This window comes from Bufo gargarizans, chromosome 7 (assembly GCF_014858855.1).
Source record: "Bufo gargarizans isolate SCDJY-AF-19 chromosome 7, ASM1485885v1, whole genome shotgun sequence".
In the NCBI taxonomy this organism is placed as follows: Eukaryota; Metazoa; Chordata; class Amphibia; order Anura; family Bufonidae; genus Bufo; species Bufo gargarizans.
The window spans coordinates 19,505,588-19,521,097 of NC_058086.1; the positions used below are offsets into that span (position 1 = coordinate 19,505,588).

The window sequence follows — 15,510 nt, forward strand, 5'->3', positions numbered from 1 at the left end:
AACCAAGACCCTGCAACAAACATGGCACCCCATCTAATGCCATAAGATGAGCAGAAAGCACCCTGCTAATGACCGCACATCACACAGAAAATGGAAAAGCATCATCAGTTCACCAGCATCGTATAAAGAGCAACCATCTGCCTGTTTTATTTTATTTTTATACTTAAAATCCACAGAAATCAAATAATGGATTTTTCCAGCTGTGTTAAAGGGGTTCTGCACTTTCATTTAACTGATGATCTAGCAGCGCCGCAGCCTTCTCACTGTTTACCGCCGGGCCGCCCGCCCACTGACGTCACGACTTGTATCAACTAGAGTGGGAGCGGTAAGCTCCATTCAAGTGAACAGAGCTTAGCCGCGCCCACTCAAATAAAAGTGCAGAACCCCTTTAATAATAAAATAAATCACAGCTAACAACTTCTTCAGAGACACTCAGGTACTTTAAAGGCTATGGACACCTTAGGGGCTATTTTTGTTATTGCATTTTGCTCATTTTTGACTAAAATTAATTTTTTCAATTAGTCTTTATTAAAAATGTTCAACTGTTTTTGTGATACAGGGGTTAGTAATCAGTCTGTTTGCAGACTGTCACTCCTTGATTCCGTCAGCTGAAGGCTCATGTGTAGCCGCAGTTCTGATCTCCTGACCTCATAAACACTCAAGCCATCAGTTTAGTAAGACTTTAGCTATGAGCGTTTATGAGGTCAGGAGATCAGAGATAAAGCTTCACATGAGCCGTCAGCTGACGGAACTCAGGAGACACAGTCTGTATATAGTCTGATAATGCACCGGAGCCAGAACTACACAGCTCCATCCACTGGTGAATGGAACTGGTTACTGTAGCGCTGCTCACAATGAAGTGAATAGGATCGGGGCTGCAGTTACCTTGTACATCCACAAAACGGACAGAGCTAGGAAACAGCTGATCGGTGGGGTGTTGGGACTCCACTGTTCAGATAGTGATGGCCTATCCTGAGGACAGGCCATTACTTGTAAAATGCTGGACGACATGCATTTGGTCTGTTGTGTGCATTTTCATTATGCCACCAAACATTTTTAGGGTTGAGCTGCCCAGGGAATAAAAAAATAAATAAAAAAATAATAAATCTATCTATCTCGGGGTGTATATATATATATATTTCCCAACCTCTTCAGCTCGCTTCTTAAAACTTTTTTCACTGTCCCAGTTTCCCTTTCTCTTCTTTACTCCTGCCCCATGAAACTTTGTCCCAAAGGTTAGCCCTAAAGGCATATTTTCCAAGCATTAGCATTCTGCCTAATTGTTGCAGTTGCTTTTATATTATTTCTAAACATGTTAGGCTACTTTCACACTTGCGTTTGGGGAGGATCAGTCATGGATCTGCACAGACGGATCCGTTCAGATAATACAAACGTCTGTATCCGTTCAGAACGGATCCGTTTGTATTATCTTTAACATAGCCAAGATGGATCCATCTTGAGCACTATTGAAAGTCAATGGAGGACTGATCCGTTTTCTATTGTGTCATAGAAAACGGATCCGTCCCCATTGACTTACACTGTGTCAGAACGGATCCGTTTGGCTAAGTTTTGTCAAACGGACACCAAAACGTTGCAGGCAGTGTTTTGGTGTCCGCCTCCAGAGCGGAATGGAGGCTGAATGGAGGCAAACCGATGCATTCTGAGCGGATCCTTTTCCATTCAGAATGCATTAGGAAAAAACGGATCCGTTTTGGACCGCTTGTGAGAGCCCTGAACGGATCTCACAAACGGAAAGCCAAAACGCCAGTGTGAAAGTAGTCCTATATTTTGTTTGACTTTCAGTTTAGGCATGTGCCTATGTGTAATTAAAGGGGGTTCCCAGTAATAAAATATTGATGACCTATCCGGATATCCTGATTGTTAAGTACCATCAATATCAAATCAGTCTGGGTCCAACTCCCGGCACCTCCGCCGATCAGCTGTTTGAAGAGACCGTGGCACGCTTTTGAGAACTGTGGCCTCTTCCTAGGTCAGAGACCTAGTTCATTGGTTACATGGCCTAGGTACAGTTCCGTCCCATTTAAGTGAATTGTCCTGTGCTGCAATACCAAGCACATTCGGAATGCGATGTACGGCGCTGTGCTTGGCATGCTCTGAGAAAGCCGTAGCATCTGGGCCCTTTCAAACAACTGATCGGCAGGGATGCAGAATGTCAGACCTGTAGGTAAGTCGGCAATATTGTACTCCCATAAAACCTCTTTAATATTACCAGTTTTCTTTCATGTTTGAATTTAAATATGGTTAAACCCAAAAGCAAGTTATTAGAAATGTGGTAACACCTGTAAGTACCCATTACATTCACCCAAATTAAACAGGTTCCTATAACAGCAGGCACATCATACTGACGGAACCATATGTAATCTTTTTAAAGGGCTCGGCTTAAGACGTAGCCCAGTAAACTTTAATAAATAAGAATTATGTTTTCTAATACATTGCTTTTCTCTCATCCTGATTTTCTTAAGTGCTGCAGTATTATAAACCTTATGCTTGCTCTGGAGTTGCCATGGTAGCGTTACCAGACTCTCTCACATGACAACAGGTGTATGCACAAAACAGTTACTATGTTGATGCAACCGTGGCAACCTTAGGGCAACCACAATAAATACATTACTGCAGAAGTCAGATCAGAAGAAGGGTATAATGGTCATTATTTCCAACATAGAGACATACAGAATCCCCTTAAAAAATTGTGAAGCTTAAAAATAAAAAATTCTGGTCATACACTTTGTCCATTTTCAGTGTGAGTATGACAGACAAATACAATAAAAACGTTACCTGCACAATGAGTAAACAGGGGGGACAAAACATAGAACCATATCACTTCCAATATCTAATGTTAAGTCCACTTTATGGCCCTGGGGGATAAACATATGTTAAACCTGGTCTGAAGTTCTGGCTGTATGGCATCTGGACAGAGGTGCAAGCCTGATGAGGGCTACATGTACTTCACAACATAAACCCATCAATACTGCTTAGGAACAAGTTCATTTGTGCATTCCCCTATGCTTTCTTTCCTTTACCTGTTGGGGAGTGTATTGCAAGAGCTCTAATTCACCAGTCATGGGCGTTTGGAGCTGTGGGAGGGATGGGGCCTCCAACATCTCTCCATCATCATCTCCCATATCTTCAATATCGTCATCACCGCCCTCCAACTCTGCAAATTTCGCCTCCAAATCTTGGATCTTCTTTTCCAAAAGTGGAGATGGCTCTTTTTGAGGGACAATGGGTTTCCTAATGAAAAAACAAACAAAAAACCTAATATGAACTTGCCATAATCATTTCAATTTTTTACCTCATTATTAAATGTTCCCTAAAGTAGATAGACATCACATATCACTTGCCCATACATGGTCCACCGGATAAACACAATATTAAAGTCCTATTTTCTTGTGTACCAGTGCTTACAATCACTTGTCAGGAAGATCTATGGACAACAAATATTTCTTCTACAAACACCAGATCTTGCTGCACCAATGCTGGTCTTCCATAGCAATGTGCAATGATAGGAAGACTCCTCAATTAACTACTAGTGTGATTAGTTTGAAAAAATGTCAAGGGTACATCAATTGCTATTTAGCCTGTTTTACTATTATGACATCACACTATCCAAGCTTGGAGATCAACTTTAAGGGAGACCTATTGTCTAAATTTCTCTGCTGATGTTGATCACTCACAATTAAAGGCCCAAGGGTTGAGGAGGCACTGCTGCTAGGTACTTAAAGGCTAGCTCAGGTGAATATAACTATACTTTCACTTAAGCTGGTCTTACACATTAGAAGTATGTTGGCCAAACCGCCAACTGCAGCAGAACTGGCCGACCCTCTAATTGTGTATGGGGAAGGGCCTCCTGACTTTGCCCATAGAATAATTTGTATCCTTCAACCAATATCCCAAAGCAGTGCCATCAGTAGAACATGCACCAGATTGTTCTTCATCTACAGGACCAGCATGATTCCAGATGTTCATTTTGTAATATCTTAATCTAATCAGGTCATCTATCCACTTCTTTCCTCATTTCATCTTAAACATAAAATGAACGGGGTTTTCACAAAAATAACATTTATAACTTACTCAAAAGCATAGGTGATCAAGGTGTGACCACTGGGGTCCTCACTAATCACTAGAACAGGGGTCCCAAGCCTCCCGTTCTACCTCAAAGTGGTTCCGGCTCCATGGGGTTCTTGACTGTCTTCAGTGCACCTCTGGTCTCAGCATGTAAACTCATGCACCACTAGAGCCAATGACTGGCCTCAGTGGTGACATGCTACCACGCAGCATGTCAATGATGGGTCACGTGCTACTTGGTGGACATCACCACTAAGGCCAGTTATTGGCTGCAGAGGCGCACGTGACATCGTCCACACAAAAAGTTTATATGTGGGGACAGTAAGTGTAGTGAAGACAACCCAGAACCCACAGACCCAGAACTAAGCAGCAGGGAGTAGGCAAGTATACTCCTCTTCACAGGTCCTGCTAGGTGGGGTGTGGGGAATAATAATTAAAAAAATATATATATATAAAAAAACTAGGAAACCTCTTTAAAGGGTTGTCCAGTTTCCTATATTGATGACCTACTCTCAAGATACTAAGTGAATTTACATCTAACACTTTCACCTGAAATGTACTCTTGCACAAAACTTAGATACAGTCATGTAAAACTTGAAGAAGGAACAGGACCCCCCACCCAAAAAAAAAAAAAAAATATATATATAATTGTATTTTACCTAAAATAATAGATTTCATCATCCACAACTTTAGCAGACAGAGAAAACCTTTTTAACCCTTTAAACCTCTTCATTTGCTTGTCGCTCTCATTATAGCGACTCTCACAAAGCAGTACATCATTTTCAGGGATTTCCGTTGGACGGCAAGACAAAAAATCTTTGAAGGATAAGACTCCACACTTTCCTAGGAAAAGATAAAAAACAGCAGATACTTTGTTCATGAAGACCTGGATACTCGTGCGTTAAAACGGATTAGCAATATACATTTTTATATTATAATTTTTTGATCCTAAATCTTAAGTTCTAACAAAGAAACCCTAGTAGTATAAGCACCGGTAATGTAAGCATAGAAATAAGGCACGCACACACCTAAAATACAGGTCATGGGGCAGGTTTCTTCTAAATTACTCAAGAACACTTCCTTCTTGTAGAACATTTTGGTTGGCTCATGGATTGTTTCTTCGGGATGAATAAATATTGGTCCAAAGAAATAAGCAGCCCCATCTCGAAGCCACATTTTTTCGATTCTAAAAGGAAAAAAAAAAAATAATTACAAAATTGAGCAATGTGATCTATTAGGTCAAGTTCAGATTTTGCAAAGTAGAACAATTAACTTGTTTCTTTCGTGTGTATACCTAAGAGGGAATAGTAAAGAAATGTGATGATCCATGGACACTTTTGCTGCACACACCTGGGCTAACTCCATTGACTCTAATTAGCTTACATATTTAAAGTTGTTAAAAGGGGTTGTCTGGGGGAATATTTTTTAAAGGCCAGAATGGGTTAAAAATGAAGAATAAGCCATACTCGCCTCACCCACTTCTGCTGATTAGACACTGTCCAGGCTCGCCATACAGAAAATATCCACTCGGTCACTATATTGTAAGGGTATTTTTAAGTACTGATTGGTTCTGTCCCCTTTAATTTTGGCTCTTTTATATTACTTTTTGTATTCTGTATAATAAAGGGTTCCTTGCAATGTAGTGGGTTAGGGATAGTTAGTACCCATCCCCCATTGTGCTGATAAGACCACATTCCAAAGTGATCTCAGAGACATGCGTGATGCACACTGGAGGAGGGACTGATGGGAATAACTGTGCTCTGCACCATAAATTAGGTGGAACTCCACTTGAAACTTCATCCTAGGTAGGATGTAAGTATTCTTTTGCCCTATCTCTTGTACATCCTGGGGTGTCGATCATGTGTTATAACGTGGTAGACAGCCATGTGTTATAACATGGCCGACTGGAGCCCTAACCCAATATTGCAAATTTAGGCTAGTGATGTTGATTTCCTTATTATACTGCATGTGATTTGTCTGTGTAATGTTATATTTAATCACACTTAGTAAATATATTTATTCACTCAACCTGCATAAGCTTATTCATTCTCAAATCTTTTGAATTCATGTTTCAGTCACCAATTCTTTGGCGTCAGCCAGTTATAGGCTGATTATGCATTCCCAGTGTGTCAGGCTGGGATAGTCAAGTAGAGAGCAGCAAGAAACCAGGGCAGAGTCTCAACAGCAGCATCGGGAGAAATCAGGGAGACAAGAAATGCTTATTTTTTGTATGTAACCCATTCTGGCCCTTTTACCTTTTATTTTTTTTAAATGTTAACGCACCAATGACAACCCCATTAAGGTTAGTTGCTGAAGGTGACGGTACAAGGCTCCTCTTTGCTGAATTTATTTTTGATGAATTGCACACTCACATAATTTTTTATTTTTTTTTACAATTTATGATAGCCTGAGATCTACCACTCGATATGGAAATGTTTTGTAATTCACTTTGGAACTCTTATGTGGTCAGGTGTAGCAATGTTTTTGATATACACTAGGTCTTTTCTGACATTTATTTTTCATTTCATTGCAAAGATTTTTGAGCTTTAAAAAGGATTACGTACACATGTACTGACTATAGTCGGGATGCTTCTGTAAGCCAGTCTTACATAGCCAAATGACTGTGCTCCTCGAGTTTATCATCTTCTTGTGTGATGCCCCATACAATAAAGATGTGGTTATCTCCTATATCTCTACAGTATGGGACATCACATTCATTTTCACTGTGTCCCAGTGTCGGGAGGGATCATGTTGGGCATGCTTGGCAGCAGATAACGCAGTGTTAGTGATTGTACACCTTATAATAGAGGGGCATGCAGGCAGCATTATAAGTCAGTGAGAGGGAAGAGAAATCAAGAGAGTTGCAGTTCTTTACATAGCAATTCCACAGCAAGCCCTGGCAGCATCAAAACAAAGGTGCATCACAGAACTAGCCAAGATAATGAGAATGAAAAATAACTACTTCTTATCTAAGATGTCATTATTTGGGAAGAATTCAGACATTCAGGTACTTTTCTATATTTTATATGGTCAATAAATCCTTTACTTTGATTAATAAAAAAGTTTGGTACAGCAGAGAAAACTACACCAATGGCTATTTTATCCACTTTATGCATCACTGCTAGCACAGACATTCCTTACCTGCCCACTCTTGGCCTAACTAATCCATGTGACTTGATAAATACACAGTCTCCAACCTTCAGCCACATGTCATTGTACCGAAGCTGCTCATAATAATAGCACCCAGGTTCCCCATTGGGCATATCAACAGGTACATCTTCTTTTTCCTAGAGAGCAAAGAAACATTTGATTCAACATTGTATATATGGATGGTTGTTTATAGATATAGCAATTAACTGACTTATATTAGGGTACTTTCACACTTGCGGCAGAGGATTCCGGCAGGCAGACCCCATCGCCGGAACGGTCTGCCGGATCCGGCAATCCGGACGCAAACAGATGCATTTGTGAGACGGATCCGGATCAGTCTCACAAATGCATTGCAATACCGGATCTGTCTTTCCGGTTGTCATCTGGAAAAAAAGGATACAGTGTTTATTTTTTTTCTCATTTTTAAAGGTCTGCGCATGCACAGACCGCAAAACCAAATCCGTTTTTCCAGAACACTTGGGGCCGGATCCGGCATTAATGCATTTTAATGCATGCTGCGGTATTTCCTCCGGCCAAAAAACGTAAGACGGACTAAACTGATGCATAATGAACGGAATGCTGTCCATTCAGAATGCATTAGGATAAAACTGATCAGTTTTTTCCAGTATTGAGCACCTGTGAGGGAACTCAATACCGGAAAAGAAAACCGCTAATGTGAAAGTACCCTTATACAGTAGCTAAAAGGAAGGCAAATAAAGCAGTAACGTTTAGAAGTCCAAGTGTGTTTTTACATATTTATCATTACACTTACATCTTACTCCACTTTTATATATGTCCAAAGTCACTTTTGGCCAAGTCAGATTTATTAATGGTCCTTTAATACTGTGATAAATGTGGTTTGACGGCAGCAGTTTATCCTTCAGTAAGCGGCTTTACAAAAGTCACATGTTCTATAAAAAGGCGCATAAGATAAGCATGGTCCTCGCTGGAGTGAAATAGCGCAATTTTTGCGACTTTTTAAATTGTCGCAATAGTAAATCTGTCTAGAGATTAATTTACATAAGAAAACACGCCCACTTTTAGAAAACTGGCGAGCACAGCGCAGAACCAATAAAAGTTGCAAATTTCCAGATTTTTCACTCCATTATTTTTACTTGAGCTAATGATAAATCTGGCCCCTGCACGATAGATAGATATATAGAAATATATATATATATATATATATATATATATATATATATATATATATATATATATATGTATATATGTATATATCAATGAGATTGTTAACAAGCAGGAAAAAAAAAACGTACCAAAAACAGTACTAACGCAATCAATAGTGCAGATTTATGTGCGTTGTTTATGTGGATTTCAAGAGGATTTTACAAATCCGCACTGTGAGCAGGTAGCCTAAGGGTATGTTTACACTGCTTTAATTTCACATGGATAAGGGAAAATAATAATGATTGGATCCCCATCATCTCCTAGTAACCATGCGTGAAAATCGCACAGCATCTGCACTTGCTTGCGGATGCTTGCGATTTTCACACAGCCCCATTCACTTCTATGGGGCCTGCGTTGCGTGCACAATATAGAGCATGCTGCGATTTTCACACAACGCACAAGCGATGCGTGAAAATCACTGCTCAAGTGCACAGCCCCATAGAAATTAATGGGTCCGGATTCAGTGCGGGTGCAATGTGTTCACCTCACGCATTGCACCCGCGCGGAAATCTCGCCCATGTGAAAGAGGCCTAAATGTAAGACCACTCGGAAGCTGTCTTACATTTAGAACTGGCGCTGGATGCGCCAAAGTTCTGTCTTTTCATAACTTGGGAGTATCCACCTCCAGTTTAGGGCTTTGTTAATAAATGTGCCCCACAGTGTGTGAAACCCATCTAGGTCATCCTAGCTAAACTGCAGGCAAAAATTGCTGTGGAAGTGAATCTCTTTGGCTTACACTGAATTATGTGACGCTTTTCTACAGACTGGTGGAAATAAAAGTAATACAAATTTATAAAATAAGTTACTTGACTCAAGTCAGGAATGTAAACTTGTGAAATCAGCCTTAATAGTGCAGCATCGTAAAAGAAGTATGAACCAAACCTTTTCCAGACAGAGTGTGATATCCTCATCCTTTGTGTCCTCCATGTTTTCTGAGGCTGCATCTTCGTCTACCTTATCTTTATGTGCAAACACTGAAGCCACTCTCACAACGGGCAGAGGTATTTCTCTGGGCCTGAAGCGCACTGAACTGACCGGCATGGTCCATAACTTAATCTTCTTAAAGGATTTGGTTTTGGCAGAATACCGAGATTCACATACATACACATCCTCATCTCGAAAGTTTTCTGGGCAAATTTTGAAGTATTCCTGTGGATTAGAAAATGAGCACAATTCAACAGATGGCAATAATTGGTTGCAAGCATAAAAGCAGACACCAGCTTGTGGATGTCACAAGGGGACGCTGCTTATCAAGAGGCCAGATGAAGGAGAAGTAATTCTTACCTTCACAAACATCACAACACACTTGCCAAGGATTTTATTTACAGGGACCTTGTTATAGTAGTCACTCTTGAAGACTTCCTTCTGTAGGAATTTACGAGTGGCGAGGTGAAACGTTTCATTGGGACGATAGAACCAACAGCCGTACAACCACTTCTCGCCTGCAAAAAAAGAAAAAATATATTTTGTTATATCTTTTTCCTATTTTATGGCTAAATTTTGTACAAAAAACAAACAAATTGTCACTTGTTCACAGTTGTACTTAAAATGCATTTTACTGGTGACTGCTAAAGGGTAGCCATTATTTATTGTACTAAATATATGAATTTTTTTTATCAACACCATGCTTTTTTAATGTCCTTTTAAGAATTTTAAGGGATTGTGCTGCATTAAATGTCATTTGAATATAATTCAGCATGAAAAAACTACTTTGGTAATTTACTTTCTGTTACAAAAACACTCCAGTTGTGAGAAATTCTGTTTTCATTATAATGGTGGCCTCTGGTGTGTAATCTGTATAGTATTGTGCACGTCCACATACTGAGGTGGTCACACATACTCCTTCGACTGCCACCGGCCGTATCTACTGTTAGAGGCTGTGGCAGTTACAGGGAGAGAGCTGCAGCGGAAAGAACACGACCACTGAAAAAGGACACTCCCACTGAGCTGTTATAAGGAGAGAGCTGCGGCGGAAAGAATACACACTCTGAGAAAGGACATAGGTCATCAATGTAAATGGCAGGACAACCCCTTTAAGCTGACAGCTGTCTAATGTCTATAGGAAGCCACAAATGTTAAACTCACTACGGTTTATGTGTTACTACCTATGTTTTCATTCTGAAAATAAACCATGGAGCTTGCTACGGTGTTCATGTTCCCTTTGTTGTTCATAGTAAAGGAAAGTCAAGACTGATATCAGTACCTGCATTGTCCTCCCAGAGGCGCTCAATACAGACAATATGTGGCTGGAGGTTTGCCTCTGCAGGCTCCACATACACATAATCCCCAACATGGTACATGCTGTTCTTGAAACTGCAGTCTTGGCTGTAGGTTCGGTATTGTCCGGACTGACCAGAAACTCCTCCGGGATCTTCACTCTTCTCAGCTTCTTAACGAGGAGGGAAAAAAATTAAATTTTAATGAATCAGAGATAACATGAAGGTATGTTAAACCTGTAGATGGTTCTAACAGGTACATGTTACATTGTGTATTCTCAGATGTCAGGAACCCAAGTAGTGCAGACGCAGTGCATTTTATTAGGAGGCGCTGATGGACTGGTGGCATCACATGCCTCTCCATCAGTGTCCATTTTTTGAGACAGGAGCGGCGTGTGGTCAGCACAGAAGACTTGGCTAAAATACGCACTTACAGTTCATAATTCCTACTTGGTTTTCCAGGCAAAATAGTTGTAAAAGCTGCCCTTTACAGGCCCTTAGACGAATTTAAAGGGCTTGTCTGAGTTAACTGAAAATGTGTCCTATGGCAGTAAACGGCATAAAATAATCATTCTATATTCATCTATTTTTCCATAGTCATTTCCAGCACCGTATAAAAGGCTGCAGCGGTGGAATAGAGGTATTTGGCATGTGACTGCTGCAGCCATTCACTGGCTTCAGTGGTACACAGCACGAGACCACTGCGGCCACCACACACGTCCCCACTGCAGATGTGTATACCAACACCAGAAAAGTGGTTTATTTTCTGGCGTGTGGCAAATTTTCAATTCACATTGATAACCCTTTACGCTCAATACTGGCAATGGCTCCATAGAAAGACCATCTATTGACCGGGTCCGGTTACTAAAGCGCTTCTCCCATTCAAGTGAATGTGAGCAGCACTGCAGTAACCAGGCCTGACCACCACAAAGCGGATGGAATGGTGTAGTTCTGATGCCTGGTTCTGGTGATTGGTGCTTTTGAAAACAGTTAATCCCCAAGCGTGCCAAGATTGGGACCCAGGTGTGCTGAGATTGGGAGCAGGTCATCAATGAGCAAGTTCTGGACAACCCTTACCACCACCACAAAGATGTACATACCTTTTTTCTCTTCCTCTCTTTTGACTTTGTCTTCTTCTAGTTCTTTAGGTAGCTTCTCCTTCTTCTCTTTTTCGACATCATTGTGTAGGTGCTTGGTAGTATAGCTCAAGGCTGGAGAAAGGAGGATCTCGCCATTCTTGCAAAGTTCATCTCGTATCTTAATAAAGAACTGTTGAAGCTCGACAGAGTCCTCGTAGATTTCAGAGTCCGTCCTTCGTAGAAAATAAAAAGCTCATAAGCACATTGAAGACTAGTTTAGTTTCTTTAGCATTAAAATAATCGTTAAAAATGTTTTTTTGCTGCTAACTTGTGCTGCTGTGGATGGGCTCTGGGAGGATCAGTCTCCTTCTCCCTCTGGCAGCTGACAATATAGTCCCTTCTTACTTTCCCTGCTGTGCTGTTGCAGAGGCTTTGCTCTTTCTTTGACAGAAAGCTATGTCTATCAGCTGCAGCGTACAGGGGGTTACTACGCAGAGACCTGGCTGTGAGGAGACCGCACTCCGCTCATTAGGAGGATGTGCATACTGCTATACACTTTGAACACCAGGTGGAGCCATACTTTGTAAATAAATGACAACTCCTCACTGGATTGTCTTTTTTAGACTCCACATACATGGAAAATAGTATTTTTTTTTAGAATTATTATAAGATTGTGGACAATCTCTTTGCCAACATGCTAAAAAATAAGTGACTGCCCTAACATAAATACCCAGGGAAAAGATATGATCAAATATATATATAAAAAAAAAATCTGCCCACATTTACCTATTCATTCGCCGTGCTCTTTCCAGAACCTCAAACATGTGCTCCTGGAAAAGGTCAAGTCTTCGATAGCGATTGTTTTCCACGTTCTTTCGAATAATCTCAAATGTCAGAGGAGGCCTCTTTGGAAATTTAGGATCAACTGCAGGAATTTCAGCCAGAGAATCACTGTAACATCTTCCTTCATCATCCTGATGGCTCATCATGGACACAAACAGATTGTGTATGAGTTCCTGGATGAGCAAAGTTACATTAGGAACATGGGAATCCTCATCGCCTTCAATATCTCTACGGGTCTCCAGTAACACCTTATGAAGAACCAAAGCATCCTTGTAAATTAAGGACTCTGGCTCATTGTAAGTGCATGCGTTATTGAACATGATGACAAAGTCCTCGAACATGGCATCTATGTCTTGGTACTTGTTGGCCATTATGTGACTCCGGATCTTTTCCATGTCGATGGGCTTTTTGATGGTCACATAGTAGTCTGGGAGCTCGGAGCGGGAAGGAAGACGCAGAAAGATGGCGCTGAGACGTCTGCCACGCTTATCTGTGTAATTCTTTACGGCTTCATACACTTCATTCAGTTTTTGCTGCATGGGGCTTAGATATTTGGTTTTCTTTGGAGATATTCCACTTTTTCTACCTAAATAAAAGAAACCTTTTTACATTTTGGTGAAGGAAAGTTTTCATACACACACACTAGATCTTATAGACTGTACATTACCAGTGCAGTAAAAAAATAAAAAAATAAAAATAGTACACACAGAAAAACTTTGGAATACAATTGAATAAAAACCCTCAGATTTTGGCATATGTACCTTGAAGGGGTTTTCTGGTTTATAAAACCCATGTTCATACATCCTGTAAGAGAATTATGACCTACTAGAGAGCGGTGCACTGTTTAGTATTCTCTTCTCTGGGTAAAATCGAAGAGTAGTTACAAAGAGCGTCTCCCGCTCTGGAGGACCCGTCCTCTCCTGAATTATACAGACAGCCCACTTATTTGAATGGGCAATGTGTAATGCTTAATTTCCCCTATGGTGGCGCTGTAGGGAAAGTGAGCTCTGATATGTAGAGGTGCAGGGTATCTGACCCTGGCTGATCAGACAGTAATAGTCTATCCTGAAGATAGGCCATCGCTTTCAAAGAGTTGGACAACCATTTAGGGGTTTTCCACTGCGGTCAATCCCTACTTATAAGAAGAAGCTGATCACAAATTTACCTCTGTTGGGAACATCAGTGATTGTCTCGCCATCGCAACCGCTGTGGCACGCAGGTGTAAGTACACCTAAGCTGTCCAATTCACTTCTCTGGGACAGCTCCCTCCCATTCAAGTGAATACTACAGAGCCGTCCCATTGAACTGAATGGGGCGGCTTAGGTGTAATTCACCTGCTCACCGCTGCGATTGCGACGGCGAGCAGGTAAACAATGAAGAGAAAGCAGCGCTATTACAAGTGCGGCCTTCCCTTCAAACAGTTGATCGGCGGGGGTGCCGGACCCCCGCCAATCTGATATTGATGACCAGGATAGGTAAACAATATAAATAAAGTGAACAACCCCTTTAATTTTCATGGCAAGGAATTAATTTATACCCTGGATAGTGGCTGTGCTTGGTATTGCAGCTCAGCTCACTAGAATGCGACTCAGCTGTGCCTAGGCTATGTAACCCATGAACGTGAAGTCACATGGCATAGGAAGAGGCCTAAGCGCTCACTTAGTGCCGCAGCCTTTTCGTACAGATGATCGGCGGAAGGTCGGATCCCAACCGATCTCATATTGATATGGTCATCGATATGTAAATCCCAGAGAACCCTTTTCAACTGCTCCTATTTCAGGAGGCACTTCTACCTCTACGTGGCTCCTGCTTCCCCACACAAGCACAAAGACACAAATCACTTACTTAGCTTGAGCTTCGGCGAAGCCACATCGTCGTCATCTGGCAAAGTACCAAGCTCTTTCCTTTTCTCCTTGAGGATCTTCTCCAAAACGTGAGCATCGTTGTAGACCTAACATGGCATTAAGAGCATTTACTGCCTCGTACTTCAGATCAGAAACCCAATAATTACTGCACCACAGAAATGGAAAACCTACTTGACCACAGCACATGACCTTCCTGGGGACATGCTCTGTACAAAGCAGAGAGCCTTCTGCACAATGCTCCAGTGTCAGTGTAAAATACATGTAGATTTTTTTTATTCCACATTTGCAGAGAGAGCAATAACTTGTCTCCTTGGCAGCGACCATGCTGCGGTAGCTCGGCTTCCACACGCTGTTCTACAGAATTTTATGGTCGCACAACAAGTAATTAAAATATATGGGTGTGATGCATATAATATGCCCAGAGCAATGCACTTAGATGTCATTAGCAAAGTCATATTTTTTACGAGCTTTCAGATTGAAAGTCATCTCACCTCTTCTCCATAAATTATGAAAAACTGCCACTTAATCCTTGTATTAAAGGGGAATCTTCATTTTAGAATATGTACTTTGCGACTGGTCAACTTTCCTTTGTATTGTCACCAGGATCAACCCTACTAAACCAGACATGCCGCCAGGTCTGGTTTAGCTGTCTGAAAATAAGTTGTGGGGTTTCCAAGAACAAAAAACTGCATTTGTTTTCCTGGGAGGCCGCAACCGATTTTCTGAGGATAGATGACGGTACCACAGTGCTCAGTACCGAGGCATAGAAGGATCGTTTCAACGACTTCTTTAAGATTAGAACCCCACGTTTCAGGGCTGAACAGGCCCCTTCAGGTTCAAATCCCGAGCCTGATAAAGGGCTTGTTTGGCTTCGAAACGCATTGTTCATATCTCGATAAACCTGTTGAAACCATCCTTCTGTGTCACTGTAGTGAGCAGTGCCGAGGTACCTTCTTCCATACTCTGCTACTGCATCAGGTCCAGCCGTGGGATCGGATCAAGTGCGCGCAGCAGCCAGGAATGGATATATTTCAAAGCCGTGCAGGGTGTTGTGCCTCTTGCACAACCCATAAAAATTGGCATCCA

General features: G+C 41.3%; 1 protein-coding gene across 3 annotated transcripts in view; it reads right to left on the reverse strand.

Annotated features, from left to right (window-relative positions):
* PBRM1 (polybromo 1) overlaps positions 1-15,510 on the reverse strand; it is an 83,922-nt gene that overhangs the window by 15,346 nt on the left and 53,066 nt on the right. For 2 of the 3 annotated variants that reach the window (XM_044302084.1, XM_044302083.1), the window contains exons 15-24: positions 14,405-14,510; positions 12,503-13,145; positions 11,738-11,949; positions 10,625-10,810; positions 9,706-9,863; positions 9,304-9,570; positions 7,228-7,373; positions 5,115-5,272; positions 4,746-4,929; positions 3,042-3,252 (exon numbers count right to left, since the gene is read on the reverse strand). In XM_044302084.1, coding sequence (XP_044158019.1) covers positions 3,042-3,252; positions 4,746-4,929; positions 5,115-5,272; positions 7,228-7,373; positions 9,304-9,570; positions 9,706-9,863; positions 10,625-10,810; positions 11,738-11,949; positions 12,503-13,145; positions 14,405-14,510 — 2,271 coding nt within the window. The remainder of the gene's footprint in view (positions 1-3,041; positions 3,253-4,745; positions 4,930-5,114; positions 5,273-7,227; positions 7,374-9,303; positions 9,571-9,705; positions 9,864-10,624; positions 10,811-11,737; positions 11,950-12,502; positions 13,146-14,404; positions 14,511-15,510) is intronic. The other variant, XM_044302082.1, reaches the window with a different exon arrangement.